Genomic DNA, 27,548 nt, shown 5'->3' with positions numbered 1-27,548 from the left:
TTTTGTAAAGGTGAAAAGGAAACAATTTTTCATTTGTTCTACCATTGCATATATACAAAAATATTTTGGCTTGATGTTGAGCGTTTAATTAAGAAAAAAATGAACATTGATTTACAGCTGAGTGGATTTGACATAATGATACACTTCAATGATAATGGAATTGAGAAAGATAAGGTTTATTTCATACAACTATTAATATTAATGGGGAAGTTTCATATTCATAAAATGAAATGGTCTGACTCCAAACCTAACTTTCCTTGCTTTAAAAACGATTTTAAGCTTTATTGTTCTGTTTTGTGTAACTGCACAAGTAAAAAAGCAATTAGAGCTTATAGCATTGTAAGCAGGTATGATGTTATCTAAAATAGCACCCTTTTTCTTTTGTGTTTAAAAATTATTGTCCTCTGGCACTGTTATTTTATTTTACTTTATTATTTGTATTTGTTTACTTACAGTGATTATGTCTCATTGTATTGTTCTGGTTCATGGCATTAATAAAAAAAAAAAAAACAGTAAAAAAAAAAAAAAGTAACGAAGGCTCTGATTGGACACACCCAGCGATGAGAAATTCTGATTGGACGATTGGCGAGCGAGCTCATCAGTTAATGAAACAGGTCAAAGAGAGTCAGATAGGAGAGAGACTCTCTCACAAGTAGTTCTGTGGAAAATGTTGGAGACGGCGGTTGCATGTAATATCTGTGGCGCATCCTACACATTACCCGGTAACAAACAGCTAAACTTGAATGTTATGATAATTTGAAAGTGTATTTTACGTTACTAGACTTTTTTATTCTTTCTGATCCTACACGCGCATGTTTGAAAACAACGTGACAGAAAATTCCAGAAAAGCGTTATAATAAGCATTTATGTATTTGTCATGTTTTATAAAATCTAATGTAAATTTTGTGGGTTTATTAATCTGGTGGATTATGCTTTTTATTTTTCAGAAGATGAAGCTGGGGGTAATCTCCCGCACGTGCTGTTGTGCAGTCATATCTTTTGCAGCACATGTCTGCGCGCGCTCGAGTCACCTCAGAAAGTCATCACGTGTCCGGAATGTCAGGTATTTTTTACAGTCTATGGGTAGTTTACATGGATGAGGAAAAAAGGCGTGATTATATTGTCAGTGAATAACGACTTAAATTTCAGTTTCTTCCTCTCCCAAAGTTGTAGCCCTGCAGAAGACATGCATTTTTAGCGTTATACGGCCCCCTTGCATTTTATAATGTTCTTGTCTACATGCCTTGACAGTCCCTCGTCACTGACTATGCTTTTATCGTTTGTAAAAGAGCAGTGTATCCCCCTTTTTCATAACGAGCCTACAATGGGAGGCACTTCCGGTTGGGGGAAGTTCCACTCAAAAAGAAACAAATAATATAAAATCATAAAGTTGCACTGCAAATAATCCTTATCCGTCAGTTTGACAGGATGAGCTGCAAATTTTCTTTAATGTTCTATTTTCAGAAGTCAAGAGAATAACGTAATGCTTGGTAATGGTATTTTAATGTGACACATTACAGGCCCTTTATTGGCTATAACTGCACAATGCAAGTTTGCCAGATCAGGTAGCGGATCCGATGACAATGCAGCGCTGAAGTGCCAACTAGTCTCTCCCTATGGAGGATCCCTTTACCACTCTACAGATAAAGCATTGTCGGGAAACTCAATTCGCGTATCTACCCCGAATTGATAAAATAAAATAAAATTCTGTATCAAAAATTATAAGGAAACACCAGTACTTTGTTTAGGCTTGGTTTGTAGGGAATTACAAACCTGCGCACATACAGTATATTCAAACGCACATAACTATAGAACCAATTCTTAATGCGCATGTGAACGCGCTATGTAATATAGCTCAACGTGAAAAATTACTTTTGATAAAGCAGTTTTTTGACGCAGTTCGAGTCCTGTGACAAGTATGACTTTATTGGTGTTTTGCAGTATGCATAATACAAACTTTTGCCATTCAAAGTAATTAAATCCCTTGGTTTTCATCTTACAATAATACCAACATCACATAGTAAAATGTTTAATTGTAATGGACTTATTTCAAAGGCTTTCGGAATAGACAAATGGCTCTGTCTGTTTATTCTGCAGTATAATAACTGCCAAAACGTAACTTTTTAACTTTATTAGAGGTGCAGAAGGCCACACAGCAACTTTTTCGGTATTGCACAAAGGATGTGCATAACTTTATACCCTTTATCATTAAAGAAGAGACATAAAAGAATAGGCTTTTAGTTGTTTTGTGTCGTTAAATAAATGTATCAATAACTGAAAGGGGAAAAAAACATTCTCAGTCCTGGCAATTTATTGTATAAATTTCAGTACCCCATCAGAAGCTATAAAAATAATAAGTTCCCAAGTAATTGTTCAAGTAAACAGTAATTAAAAAAAAAAAAAACTAAACAAAGAAGTTGCAAGCAACAGTACAAATAAATTCAAAAGAAAAAAGAAATTAAAGAGCTTGTTTTTCAGGCAGGCCTAGGTCTACCATTAGTATTCAAGTTAGAAATACTAGAGAAATTGATGTCTAATTTTTAATTATTAATTATAAATCTTAAAAATAGTAATATGAAACAGTTGTAAGCCTAAATATGTCCAATTTAAGACATGTACAGTAGGTAGGAAATACAAAAGCCCTGACACGGAGCGGATAATTACAGTATAAAGCAAGAGAGAGCAAACTTTGAAATGACCCTTTAAAATGTCAGTAATTAATTTTTTTTTTTCTTATTCGTTAAGTGGGGGTGTAATAGTCTCCATATTTGTCACTGTAAATGGCATTCAGTTAAATTTCACATGTTAAGGAAACCACTAAAATTAGCCTCTCCCGGAGCCTGTAGTGATGTCATGCACTTAGTAGTCTTTAGGTGTTGGGGATTACCGGTACATTTTTAAAGAGCCATGAGAAGTATCTTAAAATGATACTTCAATCACATGAACTATTGTATATAATAAATTCACAAAATTGATCATATCCTGACTCTAAATTTAATTGGATTGGATCTTTACTAAAATAAAATATTTGGGATTCAACCCCTTGGTTTGCAGTGCTACTGAAGCAGCAATATCTGTTTATTAAATGCTCCTATGGAATGGGATTATATGAAATTGGTGGTGTTAATTATGGAAGTCTTTTCATTTGTTTTAATATAGATGGAAACCCTGATTGGTGAGGAAGGAGTAGATGGGTTAGAGGTGGACAGCAGAATCATTGGCCTCATCTATACAGCACGGATGAACACAAAGAAAGAGTATTTAGCAAACTGAGATTAATTATATATTCTATAAGTCCAATATCTTTTTTTTTTTTTTTTTTTTTTTTTTTTTACATTTTTAGAACTATATTTTAATGAAACATTGGTTTCAATAAGTTGCAATTGCAAAATAAACATTATTGTCAGCAGGCATTCTGGAGACCGGTGGAAATCTCAAAGGTTTAGGAGCCCACCCTCATATGCAGCCGTCCACACACAGGAGAATGCTGAAGGGGTACACACACTTTTCACTTGGATGACTTTGACCTGTAGTATATAGTCTCATCCTTTCATTGAGATCAGGTTCACATAATATTCTCAGCTCAAGGTTAGAGCTCAGTAATGTATGTGTGTGTGTGTGTATGTATGTTTGTGTAGAGGCCAGATGTAGTTAAAGTTTTGGATGAAGCTCTCGTTAAAGCAATGGAAACCCTGAATCAACTTGATACACTTCACGAGGTAAAATGAGAAACTGTACAAACAAACTTCTGTAACCTTATTTTGTAGGAATGTTTTCTTGTGTAGGAATCAGTTGACTGGGCAACTGATTTTTGTCAAGAGATGTTACGAGAGACATTAATGTTTTTGATTAAAGATTACATAGACACGTTTTTTTAATAATTAATGTGTAGAGATAAATTTATAATAAACATTGTCTTTTGCCATTCATGATTTCATGGTGATTTTAAATCTCTTGAATAATATATGCGATATTGCTGTTTTGTTAAGCTTGTGTTTTGTGTATTTAAGACTCTTGCCAATGGTATTCATACTCAGCTGAAAAAAGAAAGAACTCGAATTGTCAGAGAAATTGATGAGGCCGTTAACAAAGTAAAGAACATTCTGCTGAAAAGGTTTGTGGAAAGAATTTTTAGAGGCACAAACTGAGATGAAACATTCTGTGGGGTTTTATAGGTCACAGACTTGGCAAATAAGGCTTCTCATCAAGAACTTTGTGGAATTTGTAGGCGGAGTACGTTGGTGTCAAAATTGAACACTGTTGATCAACTCTTCTCGGATGGTTGGAAAGAGTGTAAGAGGATCGAAAAGCAGGTAAAAGATCTGCGCACAGCCATCCAGAAAGCTCGACACGTTCGTCAGGTTCCTTCTCTGGAGACCTATTGCAACCTAGACAAGGTAACGCTGTACTAGACGCCATACAGAGTTCTGCTTAATGTTAAATGATCTCAATGACTTAATTTTTCAAGGTTAGTTTTAATTTCTAGGAACTAAGGCAAGTAAGATAGTTAGTAGCTAGAAACTCTGAATTTTGTGAAAGCTCTAACTTCTTTTGTGTGGGTGAAGTGTAATTTTATTATAATCCTTTTTACCTAGTGTGCTTTTCTTGTTCTTAAATGTTTTTTTTAGTTCATTCTACATTTATTCCACATTCCACCTCAAAGAAACATTTTTATCAGATTTCAGATACTGTATATATATATATATATATATAATATATCTATATATAATAACTATACATCTTAAAATAAGACATTCCGTTTCTAAGGCAACACAGTAGTATCTTAAACCTTCTCTCAAATTTGTTGCTATATTTATTTTTAATTGTTTTAAGATTTTGGAGACTCTACAAATTCCAGTGGATGTTGAGTCATATGACATGAGCTGTCTGTCATTGCGTTCAGGACTCAGGTAGATGACCATCGTACACAATTAGTTTCAGAGCTCCAGAATGCAATTAATAGTTACAAAATGAATGCACACAGCTCTGCTGTTTTTACATGCATACAAAAAGAAAGGGAATAATTTACTCTTAATTTTGTTTTTTATTTATAGGTGCAGTCTTCAGATAGACAATCTTACTGAAAGTATGAGAAACTATCTTAAAATCACAGATGTCGATGATGGTTGGTAAGTGTTTATAGAATGTGCTTTATTAAATGTGTGTAAAACCTATTGACATGATTTTTGTCATTTTATTATCATGTCAGTAGGGATGAAACGATGACCGGTTTCACTATAAAATGTCCTGACCGTTAGTATTATCGGTTAAAATTTAATTATCATGAAAACCGTGTTTGATTATTGCGAATTTGAAAATGTGTGGTAAATCCTGTCTTGGCAGCATTAGTCTGACGCAGGCGCACAAATGAAACGTTGTTTTTTGTATGAGAAGACAGCGCTCGGGAGAATTTCAGCCTTCTAAGAAGACCAAATATGAGGTGTGGTCATATTTTGCCTTTTACAAAAGTCCTGTGGGAAACTTATGAGAGGATGCAGAACATGTAAAAAGAAAGTCACTGCAAAAGGGGAAACACTACAAATCGTATTCATGACCACCACCCTCTTTTATTTCAAACGCAAGGTAAATTAACTTTTACCTCAATAGCAAAATTAAGTTGGGGAAATAATTGGACACAAAATATTGTTTTGAGTAGAAAGTTTATTATCTCACTTGTAATTAACGCAAAGCTTCCGCAAAAAAATAAATGTTTGTAGCACGTGGCTTTGAACCAAGCGAACAAACAATTTCAAACAAGACAATTAAAGGTGTAGTTAACTTTAAAATGAAAATTTGCCCATGATTTACTCACCCTCAAGCCATCCTAGGTGTATATGGCTTTTTTCTTTCAGACGAATGCAATCAGAGTAAACACCCTGACGCTTCCAAGCTTTATAATAGCAGTGGATTGCAACCAACAGATTGAAGCTCAAAAAATGTGCATCCATCCATTATATAAGAACTCCAAACGGCTCTGGGGGGTTGATAAAAGCCTTCTAAAGCCAAACGATGAGTTTGTGTAACAGATGTTTTAAAATCTTACCCATTTATAAATCCATTTTTTACAGTGTACAAAACAATCGTCAGGACAAGACGATCACTACAACAATATTATAGTAGTGTTAATACTACAGTCCTCTGATTTCATTTTCAAAACAATCAAAAACTGAGATGCAAGACTGCGTTGCTATTGACGACGGTCATATAATTTAAAGCTGCAGTTTGTAACATTTGCATGCATCTTGCAGAAGAACATTGTAGCCGGAGCTACGTCTCTCTGTTTATGTCTGATGAATTACGCAGGTACTGGGCTACTTGGTTTTACAACCCGTACCAGCCTAAAATAATCAGAATTAAACCCTTATTATACGTGTACCGTAGTATAATACAAAAACACGGTTTGGAAAATGGATTCATGATTTACTTGCTCATATACATTTTGTAAATTTGGAACAAAAAACAGTTACATACTGCAGCTTTAATGTTTATGCTTAAAAGAAGTGCATAGTTGATCATTTTATTTGTTGTTTGTTGATTTTTCAAATATAAAATTTGTTAATGTTTTCAGTGTGTATCAGTTCTTTTGAAACATTTTTAAAACCGTGATAATATTGATAATTGTTCTAACGTTGGTCACTATAATCATGATATGAAATTTTCATACCGTTTCATCTTTACATGCCAGTATCAAAGAAGTTACTGTGGAGCCTTTCCAACATGTGAAAAGCGCTGAGGAAGTCTGGGACAGCTCCAGTCAGTCTGTTCAGAGAAATGCAGACCCCATTCCCAAAAAACATAAAGTCACACACAGCCCAAGTTTTATGGAAGAAACAGATAGAGGAGATACAGGAACAGAGAAAGTGGAAATAGGTGTGTGTTTTCAGGGCTGGGTAAAAAATATTGATAGTGATGGTTATTTTTTTATTATTTACTGAGCATTTTCTTATGTTTTTATAAAATGTTTAATATGTTGAGCTCATGTTTTTTTAGCACGCAGTTGCCCGGTTGCTGAACCAAGGTGCAATGAACGGAACAGAGCACTTAGAAAACATCGCAGGCAGCATTTTGAAAAGTCCTCAACTCAACAACCTAAAAGTATGTGCCTCGTTTGTTGGTTAATCAGAAGAACAAAAAAACAAGACAACTCTCTTTTTCCTTGTCTTATTGAAGTGCATTTTGTGCCAACCGTGTGTTTGTTTGTTTGTTTTTACTTCTTTAGTGGTGCACTATGCACTGGTAACACACATTGTGAACCCTGGACATTTCTACGTACGCTATTTGTTCGAACACAAGGCAGGCCAAAAGTTGGCCAAAAAGATCAACGAATTCTGCTCAGGAGAGAATTGCCACTTCACGTGCAGTGATGAAATCAAGACGGGTATGTGCATGTAATCCCTTAATGTTAATGATGGTTGTGTATTTATTTTATCGTTTTTTGTTAGTATTGATTACACAGTGCTTACTTCATAAGTAATCATAATTTTTCTGCTACAATATTTGGATTCACCTTTTAAAATTTGCATTTTAAAATTGTTTTCAGAAGATTTTGTTAAAATACATTCTCTGACCATGGCTGACGCGTTACATGGGAAAAGACATTCAGCTTTGGTTACAGAAGTGCAAGCCAAATTTCACCTCATTCAGACCTTTTACCCTTAGGGTTCTAAGGTGTTTTTGGGGTCCTTGAGATGCTTTGACATGCCCTGTCATTTGTGATTTTTTTTCAGTTGCTTATAACATGTTAATGGCAAAGGTGTCACAAACAGGGCTACCATAATATGTGAGCAACATGTATGTACATGTTTGTATTTTTGAGAGAATAATGTTTATGCATGGTTATTGAAAAAAAAAAAAAAAAATCAGACCTGCCAACCTTAAATTAAATTGGATCATTTTACTGAATCTATCGGTACCGATATATCAGCAAAACCGATGAATCGGTCGACCTCTAGTCTTAGCTGTTACTTAGTGTATTTTAGCACATCTGAAATGCTGTATTGACCAATCAGCTACCAGTATCGTATGTGTTCTATATTATGGCATTATGATATAAGGCTGTCAAAATGACTGATAAGCTAAATTCAAATTTCTTTCTTAAATATTAGCTAAATTCAAATTATATTCAAGTTAGAGGAAAAAAGTACTGTATTGTCTCCTATGCCCACAAGAGGGCGCAAACAAGCGCAGTAAGCAAATATAAACCAAATCAGGCATTGCATCTTTTATTGAAATCTTTTAAGTGACATTCACTTTTTAAAGTCCATTTACTTTTGAAACCATCGTTCTTAAATAATGTAATTTCCTTAATGTGCATGCAAGGAAAATTAGGTTACAATAGTGCATAAAACTGTAAGTGCATCAACACATGAACACATAATAGCAAATTGCCATTCAGAAACAATCCACTTCTACTCACTACACATCTACATATTGTTCGTCAAAAACACCAGATGGTCAACTTGATCTGCAGCAAGTGCTGAATGCTTTTTGTTGACAATGTTTTCAGCTGATGAAAACACTCAGCTCTGACCAATGTGCAAGGTATGGTCAAGTATGTAGTTGCACAGTTTTTGCCACCAACTGAGAGGGTTTTTGTCAGCAGGTAGCCTTTAAAAAATCAAGCCTTATTATGATATGAACTTTGTCTTAATGTATTTTTGCAAATGGAATGAAAAATTTGTTATATTTGTATGGATGACAAATGTCAACACATAGCTTCATAAAAAATGAAAACAAATGAATGCAAGTCACCGTGTGTGTGTGTGTGTGTGTGTGTGTGTGTGTGTGTGTGTGTGTGTGTGTGTGTGTGTGTGTGTGTGTGTGTGTGTGTGTTCACAGGCTCTCTGATCTTTGTCTATTGGAAGGAGGATGTGTGGTGTAGAGTAACAGTGACTGAGCTCTTTCATAAAGAGCGTTTCCAGAGTGTGACCAAATGCCTTGCTTTAGAAGTCTCCCGTCTATCTGTTTACTTTCAGGACTATGGCTTCTCCAAGGGCTTCTCAATCCCAAGGTGAGAATTAAATGGTGTGTATGTGTAAGCACTAGCCTGGCAAGCCAGACCTACATCAAGATGTTAGGTCTGGAAACTCACCATAGTCACGGCTCAATCCGAGGGGCGGGATAAACGGCTGTCTTTCAAATTCCCTCTGCACGCAATAGGACAGCGCTTCAACCAACCTGAGCGTTTTCCCAACAGCGGAGCTAGTTGATAGATTCAACTTTTGCCATATCTGGCCGGCAAAACGACGAACACATCTTCCTTTTTTTAAGAATGACTTAAGTACCGTTCTTTGCTCTTTTCTCAAAGAAAAACTTAACTCCAAGTCCTCCAGAGTCGCGGCCAAAGCCGATTCGAAAGACCGTTGTTCTCCATCAGCAGCCGCCATTCTTTGTTTTCAAATAGCAGCAGCCAGGTAACCGTCGCAACTCTGTCGTCATATGTTAAGCCCGCCCCCGCCTACTCTATACACAACGTGATTGGCCTGACCCAATCTGGGTTTTTGCAGCGAGAAGGTTTATTGAGAGTTGCTAGACCCACCTGGCTGCGAAATACATTTTGCTGCCGCTAGGGTGCGTCTAGATTTCTAGGCTATGTAAGCACTGTAAAAAAAAAATAAAAAAAATTTGGTTGTCATTAGGGCTGTCGCGATGACCACAATATTGTAATACTGCAACCCCCTACAATGCTAGTAAATCACTCGCATATGCAAGTAAATTTCACTCTGGGTTACTAAATAATGTCTATCATTAGCCATTGGCTAATAAATTCTTCGATTTTACTCGCCAGTGTGTGTGTTAGATGCCAAGTACAAGTTTAACATAGATTTCCACTCGCTGAACACTCTGAATGAGCGCTTGAGAGTTTCGCTCTCCGTCAAGCAATCTGTACTAATATTTCAAATTCAGCTCAGCGTACCTGTATTTGACGTACTGTAAACACGCAAAGAGAGAAAGCGAGAGTCTTACATACCACACAAAATCGACACACTACATGTAAACCATATGCTTGTTTGTATTTTCTTGTCAAAATTCCTGAGTTCATCTGGAATTATTCAGCTTTTAAGAACAAGCAGAAGATATGCCATTTTCTCTGGGAGTGGGCGGAACTAATGCGCAAATGGCAATCTCACTGGATGGCCCTCATCCCATTTAATTTCATCAAATCAGTTCGAGCGAACGCTGACAACGTGATTAACATTCATGAACCCAGCAGCTCATCATGTTATATATTGTCATTATTAGTAGTAGGATTATTATCTTTTAATAAACTTTATTTTTTTTACTTTTAAACTTTTAAAAACTTTTTTTACAGAAACACTGAATGACCAGCAATATCTTAAGCACCACCACCAGTCCTAAGTTCAGTTAAAATTACAATAGTAGGATTATAAATAGCAGTTATTATATGACATTGTGACAGTCTGTACTTTTTATTAATTTTAATGCATTAAATTAACTTTATTAATTAAAAAACATGACATTGCCCTTTAGCAAACTAGCCTAAAAAATTTAATAACTGAAAAGTATATTAGATTTTCGTTATTTTATTTCAGTGAACATAACTGCCATTGCAAAACGGGCACATGAAAAAACAAGATGAAATGCATAAAGAACTCCACAAAACACATCTGGATTATCATGCCCATAAATAATATTAGTGTGTTGGTTATGGCTATATAGGTTATTTTTAGATGCACTGATATGATGATTGCATAACAGGGTTTTTCCTGGTTCAAAATTGGTCTTCTGTGGTGGCTGACCAACATGGTCATCCACACACAGCAAAGAGTACACTAGTACCCACATGATCCGCAAGCCCAATATTGACAATAAATGTTAAATCAAAAAAAATTAAAGCTGTGATTTTTCCACGACTGGCTTTCATTGTTTTGAAAGATAAAATCCTTTTTTGATAGACCTGATAATTATTTTAGTATAGTCATATAAATTAAAAAGTAGCATTAAAAACGTAGCGTTAAGATGTGTAATAGTGTAATTTTTACCATATAAAATTAGCAGCTAGCTAGCAACAGCTTGATTTGTGCTTTGATGTACTTTCATCTCACTCCAGTCTAACTTCAAACTAAATGATTTTATAGGTCATTTACTACACATTTTCATAGGCCTATACATACTGTGGATTATTAAGGCTAAATTTTACTAAACACTCTTGCTAAATGAGGTAAGCACACTTACTTTCTCATTTCAGGTGTGTATGTTCTTCTAAGTAATGATTTGTTATACACCGATTCAGACACTGACGGGCAGACCAATTGCTTTAACCATTAATTATAAAGAATCGGCTCAATGGAGTTATTAGGTTGCGACTTGGACTTTAGTGGACGTTTTGTGTGGGAATCCTGGCTGTTAGGACATCACGAAAGATTTGTCATCACGAATGCACCACGTGAAACATGGATTCGGACTTCCGACCTTTAGGATCAGTTGATTTTGATGCGAGGGAGAGAGCAAAGACAGAACTGAAGACGGAGAGTGCCCGCTCGGGGGTGGGGCGCTGTGATCGTTCTCTTTTTTAATTATTTTTTAATTTTTAGAATAATAATTACACAGCAAATGTTCGTGCACACCTCTAGTTGCTGTGTCCAAGGAAAGTGAAATCTTTGTTGTATCATCCTTTTAACGTTAAAGGGTATTTCCCATGAATGACGTCAGCGCTGGTTAATGCATTGAGTCAATGGATATTCGAGGATCGGAACTAACTGTTATACATAAAACAATAGCCTAACAAGCTTATTGTCAGGTTTATGTTCTGTTATGTGGACCCTTATTTTGACATTCTCTTGACATTTCACTTCCTGTTTCAACGCTGTTTAGTTACATTGGTTACTGAATATGGCCTAATTTTTGTTCCTGCTGACCACATTGTAACACTTCTCCTTCACCGCGATAGCCTTTTGTTGTAATTTTTAAAGGCTTAAAATCCTCTTTATTTGTTAGTTAGTTGTGTGCATTTCTAACTCTGGACCTGAATGTTGCTGTATTTTCAAATAGTGAATCTGCTCATGGCATTAGAGTTGACTGAGATTGATCTGTTTGCAAATCAAGTTTTCTTTTTGTGTGTCTTAGTGATGGAGATTTAAGCTCGTTGAATGAGTGTCTGCGGAGACCTGATGCAGCTGCTCTGTTGGAAATGAACGGCTGGGCTCCTCTTGCCATCAAATGTTCCCTTCAAGATATTATTCCTTCAGACCTGGTAAGAGCTGTATTTACTCTAACAACACAAGCAATTATTAGTGCACAAAATGCATGTTCAAATAAGTTTTCTCACATTTCAACCACAGGAAGTTATTCATATGGGTGCCATCTAGTGGTGGAAAACTTATGTTTCATATCTATTTCTGTTTTATGGATGCTATTAGAGAATATTAATTGTTTGAGCGTGGCTTGTCTCCAGGCACAATTGATAACTGAGAAGACACGGAAAGCTACAGTGTGTGGTGTTTGTGTTTTTATGTGTATCAGGTGAAAGGGTGGACTTCAGAGGCAAGTGACGAGATGAGAAGACTGCTAGGCTCTGAGGCTGTGGAGATGCAGGTGTTCGGTCAGGACGGAGACACACTGTTAGTGGATATGAGGAAAACGGCGATGGTGTCTCTGCGGGAGCATCTGGTGTTCATGGAACTGGCCAGGTGTGTAATAGTCACATCTAGGGCTGTTAACTTCATCCTTACAGCACACTAAAGGTGGGAATTTTTAGGCACCTCACGATCCGATTCTGAGAGTCACAATCTTCTATTGTGTATGTTTATTCTCTTATAAGACTTTTAATATATTGCACGAAAACTTAATTGGTGCTTGTCTGTTTCTTTTGGTCTATGACTCCCCTTTGTACTGTATAAAAGAGTGCAATAATTAATTAGTTATTTAATTATCATGACAGGACAAATGACAAGCAATAAACAAAGAGTGCTTTGAGTATCTGAATGTTTTCAAGTCAAGAGCAGTGAGTGATTTATTTAATTTTTCTTAGCTTTGCTGCTGTTTTATTATTACTGATGACATCTTAGGCAGTGGGAGATCTAATTGCTTCACATCATAGACTGTTGGCCACGTTCACACTAATGTACAGCTCTATTTTGACACATCATATATTTGCCCTGTCTGTCTGATCCCTTAAGACGACTGTTTACGTTTAATTCATAAAAGATTTTTGAGGTGCAAGTCCATAAACCGTTTACATGGAGTCGCACACAGTCGCACGCCGCGAGCGCTAGCATTTTAAAGCAGCGGTTTGTCAGTAAGCGAGTTTCTTTTATTGAATATATATATATAGACCTACTACATTTCAAACTGCAAATATTTCAACCGACAGCTTGAGGCCTTTAAGTGGCACTGAAATCTGCGTTTTGATTCGGTCCGGTTACATGGGTACCGGTTTCATACCGGTACCGGGTTTCGGTACCCAACCTTATCTATTATATTTTTATCTAGAGCCAAAAGTCTATGCTTTTCCAGCACATGAAGAGCATTTCATAATAGACAATGTTAGAATTTGGAAAACTATTAAGAGATGGCAAGTAGGGCTGCACGTTTTCAAGTTTTTCATTAACCGTTAACCGAGGCCCTTAGCGGTTAATACTCGGTTAACCATAGTGTGCGCGCCGCAACCCCGAGATAGGCGTAATTTGCGGGTGGGACATGTCCCCACCACTATTTTCTAAGGTCGATATTGTCCCCACCACTTTTGAAACATCTCGCGGGATGAATAACGTTACCAATACAAATAAAAAAACACATCTCCAGTTAACTAGCAGAGCATTCATTTCGTTCGTTTTTTTTAGGCGATCTAGCGCTGAAATGTTTTATTTTTTAAGTGATCAAAGTGCTCGTTGCCGCTGCGATCGAGAAGGGTCTTGTAAAACGTGCTGAGGTAATATTAATTCGTGGCCACGAAACAATTCACCTGAATATTCACCAATTCACACACACACGAAAAAAAAAGGAATAAAAAGATGTACGAGAATAGTCGGCCTTCACCGAAGAGCTATTTTCACTAGTAAGAAAAACAGTTTAATAATTATTAATTCGTGGCCACGAAATAATTCACCTGAATATTCACCAATTCACAAAAAATAGGTCTTTAGCATTCACTAATTAATAATATCAAAGTCTGTTTTTTGGCCACGTTGTAATTCGTTTAATCAAAATGAGGGAGGGAATTAGTTCAACTTGTCCACGATTTATTAAAACGAGGGAACAAATAAGTCGTCGTAACAACTAATTATTTAGATCAGCGGACAGGGCGCATAAGAACAAACAGAGAGAGAGCCCCGGCCGCGCTCGCGCGCACTCTCACCGCCTTCAAACAACACGAGCGCTGTATTGCTCTCTCTCCCTCGCGCATATCAACACAATAGTAAAAGGTCGGAAGACCGATTGTGTTTTATTGATTAGTAGTTTGTTCATATAAAGTGTTTGATTAGCAAGTACATGTTTAGGAAATGCATAATACAAAATGTATGGGTTAATGTAACGGTAAACGCATTCGCGGGTAACTGCTGGGGTAAAGCTGTGGCTCTGCGGCTCTGCAGACAGATATTATTGTGATCCGATATTGTAGCGCGGATACTATGTTTGTTTCTGGCTCGCGCACAGCCTTCACTCTCGGACGCGCGCTTTCTTTGCCCGCTTCATATTAGAAAACTGGTCTAGCGGTCTCTGGTGGTGCAAAAATGTATTACAACTAAATTAACCGAGCAAAATGTTTCACTCGGTTACGCAATTTTTAACGGTTAATCGGTTAACCGGTTAACCATGGACACCCCTAATGGCAAGGAAAGACAAAAAATCTTTTAAATTACTTTTTGTTCTCATGATGAGAGTTGTGATTATTAGATTATGTGCATTGTTTGTTTTTAGTGTTTATTGCTTTGAGCAAAGTATAAAAATGGTCCATACTTTTCTTAAGAGGTAAACCCTGCAGCCCCAGTATGTTTTTTCTGTCCCAAGGCCTTCTATGTTCCATGCTGGTAGGTGTCTAAATAACCAAAAAAAAATTGCCTGTTAAAACATCTGATCTTACCTTTTTATAATCCTATCCTGTTGGGAGAAATACATTTACTTTTTTGATACATTTTTGGTAAAAATTCTTTGACATCACTGGTTTGGCTCTATGGGCTCAATAGACTATTTTGAGTGTTTAGGTTATTTATTTTCTTTTACAAAGTGCTACAGCTGCCTCGATGGAAATGTATAACTGTTCCAAAACAGTATTGTCCGGACCTCCGCTGGGAAGGAAATATAGAGACCGTACATCTTGTAACTTGTAACTAGCCCACGATTGCCCTTTCCTTCAACCTTTTCGAACTTTATAGAAGATCAGAGTGGGGTGGGCGACATGGCAAAATATCATATCACGATTTTATCGCCATTCTTTTTCATATTGGTTTAACTATTTTGCAAGTGACTGAGCATTACAGCCAAACTAATATCCCAATTTTAAAAACAAAGCCTTACAAGGAAACAAAATATTAAATAAAAAAAGAATGGCAGACATTTAGGCCAAAGTGACGTAGATAAAAATGTTTTTTCATTATTTTCTTTGTTATTAAAAAATAAGAACAAAGATAAACATTACACAACATAATATATAAATGCTTTACATACAAATGTAAACAGTTCTTTATTTTTTCAGCTACAGTAGGTGTTTTAACAGTAGCATTCAAGAAAGAAATTAAATTAACAAATATAAAAATAAAACACTACATAGACTTCACTGTATAAATTATACATTGATTCTTCTCAAAGCTTCTATTAAAGTTCTCAGAGCAGCGAGTGATTTTCTCTGTGTTTAGTTTTTTATTAACATTAAAGGGATAGTTTCCCCCAAAAATTAAAATTGTCATCATTTACTCTCAAGTTTTAAAACTGAATACGTTTTTCTTCTGTTGAAAATAAAAGTTATTTTGAGGAATGTCCACAGACTTCCATAGTATATTTTCCTACTATAGAAGTCAGTGGGGACCAGCAACTGTTTGGTTACCCACATACTGAAGCAGAAAACAAAATGACAATCTTATTTTGTGTTCAGCACAAGAAAAAATTTAATTCAGGTTTGGAACAACATTAGAGGGAGTAAATGACAGATTTTTCATTTTTGGTTGAACTTTCCCTTTAAGGACAAGCGGCAGCATGTTAACTCTAGGCTACTGTCACTATATATATATATATATATATATATATATATATATATATATATATATATATATATATATATATATATATATATATATATATATATATATATATATATATATATAGCAAATTATAAATCTGTAGTAAATTGTTTTAATAAATATAAAATAATGTAGTTCAAAAAGTGAGAAGATTTGAATTCCAGGACACGCGTGCCCTGATAAATGTATACCTTAAGTAGTATTTTTGGCAAAGCATCAGCAAATTAATAAAGTTAAATGCTAGTGAAAATGAGAAATGCCTGAACGTCCAAACAGAAAAAAATGCTAATTGGTGAACCATTACACAAAGCTTAATGAAATGTTTTCAAAAATAACACATTAACTTTGCCAACCCCAATTAGATTGTCAGCTCTTTTTTGTTATCGTTTTGCTAATATTGTTAATATGAACAATGCTGATCTGAAACTTATGTGCTGTGTACAGATTCTACTCTCCTATAGTAGCTCCTGGCAGTGTGCCCCTGCTCTTCTACCCTCCAGTTCTCCCTAAAATCAATGTTGAGTTCAACGCTATGGTTGCTCATGTAAACTCACCGTCAGACTTCTATGTACAACAAGTGGGTGTAAAAACACATTATTATAAATTCCTAATGAAATTAAATGAATGATTGAAAATGTGATTTACTCATCCTTGGTGAATGCAGGTTGAAAATATGGAGTACCTGCTGTTGCATTCGAAGCTTCAAGACTGTTACAGTCATCCCAATGCAGACCAGGAGTTCCAGATCTACTGCCCTTCTATCTCACAGGCCTGCGTCGCTAGCTATGACAAAGAATGGTGCAGGGTTCAGGTCACAGGTGTGTGTGTGTGTGTACCATATCAAACATATAAACATTCAGTAAAGGAAGATTGTCACTCTGATAAAATGTACGAAGGTTAAGGCCTCTGTTTATCTCTCAGGTTTCCCTGGTGGTCGGATGGTCGAGGTTCGGTATGTGGACTTTGGCTACAGAAAGACTCTCTCCGTGAAAGATCTGAGACAGATAAAGGACGAGTTCTTTGCTTTGCCAGAAATGGTAAGATTTAGCCTGTAATTCTGGTTATGAGGGACAATACTGGTATGAAATTTTATACTTGTTTAAAGGTTGTATCAGTGATTTCAGGCCCCCCCCAAAAATGATCACATTCATCTAATCTTTCCTAACGATCCGCTAGCTGCCCGCCCCATAAGCATGCCGTCAAAAAACAGGTCTCTGTAGGCAGCCTAGGCTCTGAGATCTGCACACAAAAACAATTGGTTTCACCAACCACTCAAAACCATAGCGGATCGTTAGGAAAGATTAGATGAATGTGATACTTTTTTTGGGGGCCTAAAATCACTGATACAACCTTTAAAGGGGGTTTAAATATGAATGAAACTTACTTGACAACTATGGTTCCCCAATGTCCATATGAATAGAATAGTCTTAAATAATAATTACTTGCCGGTGCATGGCAAGATTTCTTGTGATCGTGCTGCCTCTCATATGTACAAGTACTTTTCATATTCAACATACTTTTCATTTTAATGCCATGGTAACAAACATACCTGAGAGTGCAAATATCCTGTATCTTAGGGTGTACTCGCACTAGGCACTGTTGCTTTGTACCTTGTACCTGGTGCATTTGTCCCCATTCCCACTCCCCCTCTGGCCTGCCCTTAACATTCCCGGCCGGAGCAAGCTTACTTAATTTATGATGAAACTGAAAAAAAAAAAGGAAGAAAAGCACTTTTGCTAATAGACTGCCTTATAGATTTATCATTTATGGGGCGCAGCGATTTTCACTTGATTGTGCTACATATATCAGAAGATTAAAATATAAAATTGGAAAATTTTATATTGAAAAAATATAAAGTTTCCAAAAATATATACTAAAGTACAGATATTTGAAAAATGTACTTAAGTACAGTAACAAAGTAAAAAATACTTTGTTTCTGTCCACCACTGCTAAATATTGAAAATCCAGATCATGCATGCTCCAGTTTTTTCTGTTAAAGGACCCAAGTAGATGATATATCAGCTGTTCCTCAATCTTTCCTCACCGACACTCTACTCTGACACCCTACTGCAAATGATGCTGTCAATTTTGGTTGAACTTATCTACATCTATAAAACTAATCCTTCAAGTGTGTAAATTTAATAATTTTATTCCCCTTGAATTCTGTTTGTTTCATTTTGATTGTCAAACATAAAAATTAAATTCAATATTTAAAATCAAATGTGCTGTGAAAATTAGCCTGCAGCACCAGATAGCATCCCACTAGTAAGAAAGCAGGTCTTACAAGCACACTTCAATCATCGGCATGAGAACTCTGATAAATAACCAACTTAAGGAAGCTTATCTGTCCATCTATTTTCAGGCCTTGTGGTGCAGTCTGAATGATGTGGTCAGTTTGCAGAAAACATGGAGTGATGAAGCCTGTGATATGTTTAAGGAACTCGTGGAGCGTAAACTTATCACTGTTGTGCCAAAACGTAACTTTACACCTACAGACATAAACACAAGGGGTGTAACGGTTCAAATTACAAAAGGTTTAGTTTTTATTTCTTAGGTTCATGGTTTCGGTACGGTTCGGAAAGTGCTATGTTTAGGGAAAAAGGACTACTGTCAAATAAAAATAAAGAAGATATGAACTATCGAACTACAAGCAATAGATTTAGTCCACTACATATACACATACACTGATACTGATATACATGTTGTCTTTCTTGACTGTTTACAATATTTTTGTGAATTTGTCCATTCAAGCGCATAACTTGAAATAGAACTCAATATTTGCGCACTGTCTGAGACGTGGCTTTCCGTGTGTGCGCACTTCGGATGATTGCACACACAAATCTTCTCACAATGTGTGCAAGTTCTTTCACCTCTACTTGGGCTTGAATGTTTAAATGAGTTTAGTTTAAACACAGATAGCAATGTGTGCTGTTCAGGTCTCACCTGCGCTCACGTGTTATCAATACCTGGGTGATGAAGGCATAAACGACTGGTTATATTAGAGCATATGGCACTCCTATTAAACTAAAGGGAGTCGCACACCGGACGCGCAGCGCCACGTCTTTTAAATTCGAACACATTATTCTCTATGAGTGTACACACATCGGCGGCGTCTGTCCGTGGCGCCCAGCAACGGCTCAAGACCTTGTTCAAAATCCTGCTGCGCCATTTACATAGTTTTACATTAAATGTACATTTATTTGTCTCAAATCGTCGTTAATGTATATACTGACTTCACCCTGTGCAGCAATATACATTTAGTTTTACATTAATTTACAGAAATTAGCTGCTTGAATGAAAATGGCTGATGTTATCGGATTTTCAGGTGAGATTCTCAATTCATTCAGTTAACGGACGCTCTGAGGTAAAGTGTTCAGACTGCAGACTCAGCAACGATTCTATTTAATTGTACAGTACAGACATTATCTTAATTCCATAATGTCCTTAAACATAACAATATTGTTGGCCATAAATTGAGAGAGTGTGCGTCCGGTGTGCGATACCTCGAGTTGTCCTAGACGCGGCGCTGCGTGTCCGGTGTGCAACCCCCTTAAGTTTAGGGAAAGATAGAATGTGTATTCATCGACAGAAACCTACATTATCCTAACTCAACAAACCATATTATAGATGCGTCTGCGTCGTCAGATTTGAGAAACCGCGGTGCAAGTGCGTGCCGAGCCTGAACCGTGGGTGGAATTTTTTTTCTTTTTCAAACTTATTTATTTATTTATTTTGTGTATATATATATATAAACAGAACCGTTACACCCTTTATAAACACACACAGACATACATCAATGCCTTTAAGCAAGTTTAAGGTTTACATTTCTGTAGTTTTTATATAAATTTTCCATAATGAGATTGAGGGTAATGTGGTATACTGTACATTTTTGCTTGTCACTCACGTTTATTCAGAGTCCAACACTAGACCTGTGCCTGTGTGTCTGTATGAGATTGGGGACGATTTTCCAGGAACCAGTATTGAGGACATACTGGTCAGAAATGGCCTTGCTGTTTCCAGTAAACAGTAAGTTGTAAAAAGACCAAATAAACATCTGGACCATCTTTCTTTCTGTTTTTTTTGTTCTTTCGGTCCCCTTTTCTTTTTTTCCCCTCTTGCTCGCTCATTCAAGCTAAGCTGTAAAAGTAATTATTTTCCGTGTTCATTTTCTCCTGCTTTATCAGGATCCAGGTTAAAGACACCCAGCCCTTGGAGACGACCGTTTGGGACCCTCCATTTGAAGAGGAAGTTCGGTCTGTTGTGCCGACTCCCCCTCCTGCTTCTGAAGAACTGAAGCCCAGCCTGAGTCTGCCTACCTGTCTCAAAGACATCAGAGTTCGTGTGACGCACGTCACCTCCCCTGGAAACATCTTTGTGCAGCTGCTGCAGTTTGACAGCCAGCTGAAGAGGTGCCTGATTTCCTCAGTCCATATTCTATAGTCATCAGATGCATTTGAAGTTGTAACACTGTCATTTTGCTCGCAATGTTTGCAGAATTCACGACACGCTGAAGAGTCTCTTTTCTAAGTCTGAGCCGCAGGAGATGCACTGGGAAGCAGAGATGTTCTGTGCTGCTAATAACACTGGGGTTTGGGAAAGAGGAAAAGTGTGCAGTGTGTCCACTAGTGGTGTTGCAGAGGTATCTGTGCTCACACTTATTGAATAAAATGGAAAGAGTGGGAATCTGCTGTTTAATTAAACTGGTGTGTGTTTATAGGTTTTGCGTTGTGACTTTGGTAATAAAGTGAATCTCCATGTAAACAATCTCAGACCCCTCTGTGCGGATCTGATTGGATCTTTCCTACTGGAATGTAACCTCAGTGGTATAAGGTAAATGATCTTTTTTCCCATAGTTGTACATATACAGTTGCAGTCATAAGTTTACTTGCACTTTGCAGAAACAATAATTGCTGATAGAGTAAATTGTACCCATTTTCTCTTCAGGGAATCATGGAAGTATCATATTTAGCTTCTAAAGGGCAGTATTAAATGGAAAAATAAGATCTTTAAACAAAATAAAAGCTGGGGTTTGTTCTTTTTTTATTATTTTTTTATACATTTTTTTGGTCTTGAGCATCAGTGAATGTTTGCACCTTTTGTAATAGTTGTTTGAGTCCCTCAATTGTCCTTAGTGAGAAAAGATTTATCTCAAAACCATACAATCACTGTTGGAGGGTTCAAATATGCAGAAAAAAACAATGAATGTGCAGGACCTGGAGGATATTTGGAGGGACTCTATCACAAAACAAACAACTTTTTCATTGATCATTTGGCATATGTAACAGGGAAATGTTTTTTTTAATTCAGCAATTTATGTTCTCTTCCATTTCTAACTCTCAGGCCAGCTGGTGGTCGCTCTACGTGGACAGCCACAGCGTGTGACTTTATCTCTCTCTACTTGACCGGTGCCATGGCTGTAATGAATATAAAGGTTAGGATGAGTGTAAAGAAATGAAAAAACCATAGAAGTTAACTCTATTACAGCCAGTTCCTGTCTCTGATTCTGTGTGTGTAATTTCCCTCTCAGGAGCCAACCGCCAGCCCAGTGCTTGTGTCTCTGTTCTGTTCGAACCGGGCCGGTCAAAACGTCAATTTTGCTGATTTTCTCATTAGTGAAGGGCTTGCACTAAAGGAGAGAAAGTAAGAAAAATGTCACTGAAGGAAAGTAGTAATTCAGATGAACATTAATGTCAAGCCCTGCATATACTGAAGTAAACTGTTCCTAGGACTGCTTCCGCATTTGAGACGGTCTTTTCAGAGGAGTGTGTGTTGAGTGAGGAGGTTCCTGAGCCACAGAGAATAGTGAGTCCATCTCAGACTCCGCCCACACCCACCCCTCGCTTTAGCCCATCACCAGAGAGAGTGCAGACACGCTCCTACCCCCCTCCAGAGCTGCCTCCCTGCGGAAACGCGCTCATGAGCATCTCGGCCATCTCTGAACAAGGTGTCATTTATGCAATGACACACCAAGCAGGTGTGTGCAGTTTTTATTGGTAGCTAAAACAAATAAAACTTTTCAGCATCTCTCTTAGCCTTAAATTTTATGTAAATGACTTTTGTTATGATTTGCTATCCTGATATTTGTAATGAGATTGCCACTGGCTACAATATAAATGTGCGTTATGATTTAAAAAATTTAATGTAATGCCTTTTTACCTGCGTGTTCTGTGATGAGTAGCCTGTCAAATCTTTTGTTGTGTTGCCGTTATAAAAATTTGACTGCACTAGTTTCACTCACTGAGTTTGGGGTGCAAAATATGCACGGGGAAAGGAAGGGTTAGCTTCATGCGACAGAAAAATGTCAAAACAAAAAATATCAGACTTTTTCAAATAGTCCTCATCTCTGTTGAACAATTTGTAGGGCTTTGTAACTTTTAATGTTGCTTTTAATAAACAAATTCTGCCAATTTTACCTCAAAATACAAAAAATAAAAATGGTTTTGTGCTCTTTAATGCAGTGACAGATCACTGTAGTGCTTCAGTTTAAGCGGCATGTGAACCGATCTCTTCTGCTTTACTACTAGTTATAGGATGAAATAAGCATGAATGAACATCAGAACGTATGTTAAAAGAAACGGTACAACTTTCTGAAATGTATTATCTTATGTAAACGCTTAATCTGTGTTACAAATGGGGAAAGACCTCAATAAAACAGTTTGTAAACTGTCACATACCATTACATTTGCCTCAGAAGAGCCATTCAATGTCCATAAACTTGTTAGTCAGCTAGAAAAAACTAACTCTAGAGAGGAGCATTTTGCTAAATGTATGCACTATATTACGTTCATTCAAATTGTACTTAACCCGTTGTCTACATGATGAGAAGGAAAAGGAGCTAAAAATAAAATCCCAACACTGCCTATATGATTGCATGTGTAGAGCTACCATTCACCAAATTTACCTCTCACATGGACTGTGGACTGGATGTGTGCAAAGACATATGACAACATTTATAGGATGCATTGAGGTGGCGGCCAAACTATACAAAACAGCCAAGTGATGTGACACCCAATTATGGGTGTGTTCACACTAGTTCAGTTCGTTTGGTCCGGACTAAACGTTTACATGTCTTTGGTCCGTGTTGCGTTTATATTTCATTCGAACCACACCAGAGTTTGTCTCGGTTCGCTTGTTTGGTGCGCAACAGGGTTCAGATGGCTAACAGAGCAATCGCACTAGGGTCATTTTAATTGAAACACACATGGCGTGTGAACACACCTTATGACATAATTCTCAAGTTAAAAAAAGATGACCACGGTCATATGTTGTTAAACATGGGCAAGGAACATTTGTTTCTCAATATATGTCCTCTCCCAGTACTCATTTTTCTTTTTTCTGCTGTTTAGTGTGTGAGTTTGATCGCTTGCGGGAGCGGCTGCAACAGCACATTAAAACTCTGCCGAGACAGAAGAACTACAACTGGAAAGGAGTTTTGGGCTGTGCTGTCATGGGAACCGACATGTTCTGGTACAGAGGTCAGGTGCAGGAGGTCATTGGAGGACACGTGAAGGTCAGTGTGCTTTCGTTGCATTGCATTAGTTCTGTGTGAAAGTGAATTTATTTATAAATCCCAAATTCTCTGATCAAATATAATTGGCTTAACATTATGGGTTGTATTGTTTTGTTACCAGTTTGTGATGTAATTGTTACAGGTCCGATATGTGGATCAGGGACTTGTGGAGAGCATCCCGGTTTGTCACGTGTACCCAGTGGTTCTCTGTGAGGATGTGCCGCAGCTCTGTGTGCCTTGTCAGATAAATGGAGTCATACCGGTACGTGTGTGGTCATTTGAATTTGATCACTTTGAATGTAAACTGGGCAATGTGATCATCCGCAGCAGTGCATCCTTTAAACCAGGGATTTCCCACAAAAAAAATAATAATTCACCTTTTTGACCTAAAAATATTTACTTCAGGTACCATCTGAGTTTTTTAATTAGTATTTCAATAATTAAACACATTTACGGTTCTTGGATAAAAACACGGGGGGTGTTTTTATTCAACTTTTATAATAATAAAAAATTAACCAACTCACAAACTACACACAAACTGAAATTTCTACAATTATTTTGTGTAAGATCATATTTCATCCCAAAAACAATATAAATAAAATGTTTAAAATGTACTACAAAATGTAATTTTGCATAAAGAAAATAAAGCATATTTTAGAGCCATTTAAAGTGGGTTTGCAATCTGACATTATTTTAATAAATATTCTCACAATGCAAAAAATATATAAATCCTATAAACAGAATGTGTTTTATGTATTATACAAATATTTTGTTTTAATGGTGTTGTGAAATAAGACCAAGACATTTCTTTCTGAGATTAATCCTTTAATTAGTTCATTAATTTATGTAAAATTCAAAGTAATTCTTAGAATGTGATTTAAGTAGTCTGGTTTTCAGCAAATCATCAGGCTTTAACTGTTACAGATCGGGAAGGGATGGCAGTGGGATGCTGTGGTGCTTATGAAGGAGTTGCTACTTGGGCGTTCAGTCAATGTCTACATTATGGTAAAATAAATTTGCATGTACTTATTTACATCTACACTACTTCATGTATCAGCAGAACTGTATTAATCGGTCAAATCATCATGTGTTGACAAGCAGTCAGCTCTCTCCCAGTAAAACTGTTGTTTTGCAGGAACACCCAGAGGATCCATGTGACTGTGTTACAGTAGAGATAATGGTGGATGGCATGGCTCTTAGCAAGATAATGGTGCACCACCAATATGCCACTTTTGACCCTGCCATCAGCAGCCAAGAGGTCTGATCAGTGGAGATTAGCGGGAGGGGGTTTGTTTTGCTTGTGTGAGGTGTAGATATTGACAGTGTTTCTTTCCAGGATTATGTGGTTAAGCCTCCTGCCCTTGATTTGGATGACTGGGATCTAAACACAGAGGTAGAAGTTTCATTTCTGTTGACGTTGTAAAATTCCTTAATTTCTAGTGAAATAAATTTCATAGCAATCACTCAGTTTGCTTACTAAAATTTCAGAGCTGGTTTAGTAGCAGGGTGTTGTGTTTTTAGGGATTGGAGGAGCCCCAGCCTGTTTTAGGAGTCTATAAAGAACTCCAGATTCCTAAAGAAAGAAAACATTTCCCTGCCAGGGTCAAGCATATCCGCACCCCTAATGAGGTATGTGAGCTGATGGGTCTGCGTTCAAACCTTCCGTCACATGTTTATATCTGGCCTTGTTCATCAGACATTCATGTAGAAATTTACACCTTATGAATTTGTCGTCTCAAAGAGTTGGTCTTAAATTTGAAGTGCAGCACCAGTATTAGAAGAACCAGTAACATTAGAGAAAATTCACTGGCAAAAATTGTCCCGCATAGCTTACATAGAGGGTGCTTTCTGCTTTTAACGTGGCAAATCTGTGACCAACTTGAACCTGTTGTGAAATTAGCATGGGAAAATCTTTCACCCTCACATGAAATTCCAGATCGAATAGATTCCTATTGAGCTGCAGTACAGCTGTAAATATGACTGCTCATTTACAGTCACTTACTGTACATTGCTTTCATTGAATCTGATGTGTGCTTGCAGGTGTTCCTGTGTGTGTTGGAAAAGACTCTGAGAAAACTGGAGCAGGGAGAGAGTTTGGAGGAAGCTCTCGAGCGTGTGAATGACAGTGTTGGAAACCTGAGCCTGCTGACAGACTTCCCCATTGGTGCTTATGTTTGATCACATTGAAATGAACCATAACCTATTGACAAAGACCTCAGTGGCACTGTGTGTTTGCATACATGCCTTTTGTATAAGTTTAAGAAACTAAAATCTGAGACCATAAGTTTTTCATTCCTCGCCTGTGGCCCGTTAGAATAGGCTCCAGCAGAAAACAAGCGATTTGTTGAATGGATGTTTTTCATTGTGTGTTTGTGTGCAGAGTGCCCCTGTCTCGCCGAATACAGCGATGGTAAATATTATCGTGCGAAGCTACTGGGATTTTCTGAAGTCACTCCCTCTCTCAAGCTCCTTGTGAGACATGTGGATTTTGGCTCGGATGACATTTTATCTGTAAACAAGTAAGACTGTAGATTATACAACTATTGACATTGCAAGACTTTGTGCAGGCCATTTTTGTAATTGCATTAAGGCCTCGTTCTTGTTTAAATTCTTTTATAGGTTTTTCACTCTTAAAAATGTAATTTTAGTAAATTTAGCTATTTTTGTTTTGTCTTGTTAAATCATTGTCAGCTTGAGGCCCCCTAAAGGGTCCTAGCCCCTGGTTGAGAACCCCTGCATTAAAATAACTAATTGATTACAACCCTATTCAAAATCAAATAGCATATCAAAAAACATATGCATGTGTGTTGTCACTGCAGATTGCGGCAGCTCCCTGCATCCCTCCATCATTATCCCTGTGCAGCTGTTTACGTCAAGTTAGCAGGCTTCAAACCAGCAAACGTGAGCTTGGAGATGGAGCGGATACCTTATCGGCCTGAGTGGACTATGAAAGCCATGCTGGAGATGATCGACCTGTTGAACGGAGAGCTCACTGCGGTGGTCACTGTACGCCTTATTCATTGTTGCAGAAATGTGTCCCCTTTTACACCTGGCATAACATGCATTTTTGGTGACTGGGTCATGATCTGATTGCTCTTGACCACGTTTAAATGTTGGAGTTCACATTCAATGGAGGTGTAAAGGAAAAGCTAAAGTCGAATTTAACTTGCAACATTTTAATGCAACTGTGTATTCTCATACTAATCAGAGACAACCAAAGGTGTAAAAGGGAACAGAATTTTCATATAACATTTAAGGCTGTTACACCTGGTATTAAGATGTGTTTTGGTCAATTGGAAAACAGTTGCATGAATGTTTAAATCTATCCAAATGTGCAATTCAGGCAACAGAACCACAGCTGACTGTGTTGCTTTATAATGCGGATGGAACACTTGTCCACACACGTCTGGTGGAGAAAGGCCTTGCTGATTATGATTAAAGGTAAGTGTGAGATTAAATAAATAAAAAAAATTAAAATAACATGTGTCTAAACATTTTTGTATCTGTCATGTTTTATTTTCAGTTTCTGTAGGTTGTGGCAGTGACGCTGAGGATCGTCAGCATTCAGAGCTTTTGAAGGCAAAACTTTTTATGTTGGTGTAGTAGTTTCATTTTATGTTAAAGCATTAGGGGGTTTATGCTACTTTATTTGTGCAGTTGTTAATATATTTGGCCAGTTTTATGTTTGTACAGCTATGCCTAATTTTATGTTAAATATTTTTATTAAAATTTAAGGCTGCTTCAGATTTTGGTTTTGAAAGATTCAGAAAGATTTTGTTGATGTTTAAGAGATCTGTTCTGCTGAGCTGAATAAAAACTCTTATTGACTTTTGCTGGCTCAC

The 27,548-nt window shown here is 37.0% G+C and overlaps 1 protein-coding gene across 2 annotated transcripts; it reads left to right on the top strand.

Annotated features, from left to right (window-relative positions):
• The first annotated feature begins 597 nt into the window (after nt 1-597).
• LOC308686589 (RING finger protein 17-like) lies at nt 598-27,548 on the top strand. Of its 2 annotated transcripts, none has more exons than XM_081395019.1 (37): nt 598-722; nt 948-1,063; nt 3,160-3,257; nt 3,411-3,495; nt 3,639-3,719; nt 4,011-4,114; nt 4,229-4,397; nt 4,834-4,910; nt 5,055-5,129; nt 6,686-6,870; nt 6,991-7,095; nt 7,220-7,378; nt 8,839-9,010; nt 12,088-12,214; nt 12,484-12,650; nt 16,641-16,773; nt 16,861-17,014; nt 17,118-17,233; nt 18,559-18,673; nt 20,111-20,222; nt 20,381-20,605; nt 20,691-20,835; nt 20,914-21,026; nt 21,537-21,627; nt 21,724-21,836; nt 21,923-22,170; nt 23,543-23,706; nt 23,849-23,968; nt 24,631-24,711; nt 24,842-24,964; nt 25,043-25,099; nt 25,228-25,335; nt 25,747-25,870; nt 26,087-26,225; nt 26,526-26,712; nt 27,050-27,147; nt 27,230-27,548. In XM_081395019.1, the coding sequence occupies exons 1-36, from the start codon at nt 668-670 to the stop codon at nt 27,143-27,145; spliced, it is 4,539 nt and encodes a 1,512-aa protein (XP_081251145.1). In that variant the 5' UTR covers nt 598-667; the 3' UTR covers nt 27,146-27,147; nt 27,230-27,548. The 2 variants fall into 2 exon arrangements, with proteins under 2 accessions (XP_081251145.1, XP_081251144.1); XM_081395018.1 differs by having other exon boundaries at nt 619-722; nt 3,408-3,495.

This window comes from Scardinius erythrophthalmus (genome assembly GCF_964197995.2).
Source record: "Scardinius erythrophthalmus genome assembly, contig: HAP1_SCAFFOLD_474, whole genome shotgun sequence".
Taxonomy (NCBI): Eukaryota; Metazoa; Chordata; class Actinopteri; order Cypriniformes; family Leuciscidae; genus Scardinius; species Scardinius erythrophthalmus.
The sequence above is the reverse complement of the archived record's forward strand: the minus strand, read 5'-3'. Positions and strand labels throughout refer to the sequence as shown.

Bases quoted from the DNA above. Each gene is read 5' to 3' on its own strand.
- LOC308686589 (XM_081395018.1), top strand. From the start codon at position 668: ATGTTGGAGACGGCGGTTGCATGTAATATCTGTGGCGCATCCTACACA. The intron at 7,379-8,838 runs GTATGTGCATGT...GTGTGTTCACAG, and splicing joins CAGTGATGAAATCAAGACGG to GCTCTCTGATCTTTGTCTAT. The intron at 20,223-20,380 runs GTAAGTTGTAAA...CTGCTTTATCAG, and splicing joins CTTGCTGTTTCCAGTAAACA to GATCCAGGTTAAAGACACCC.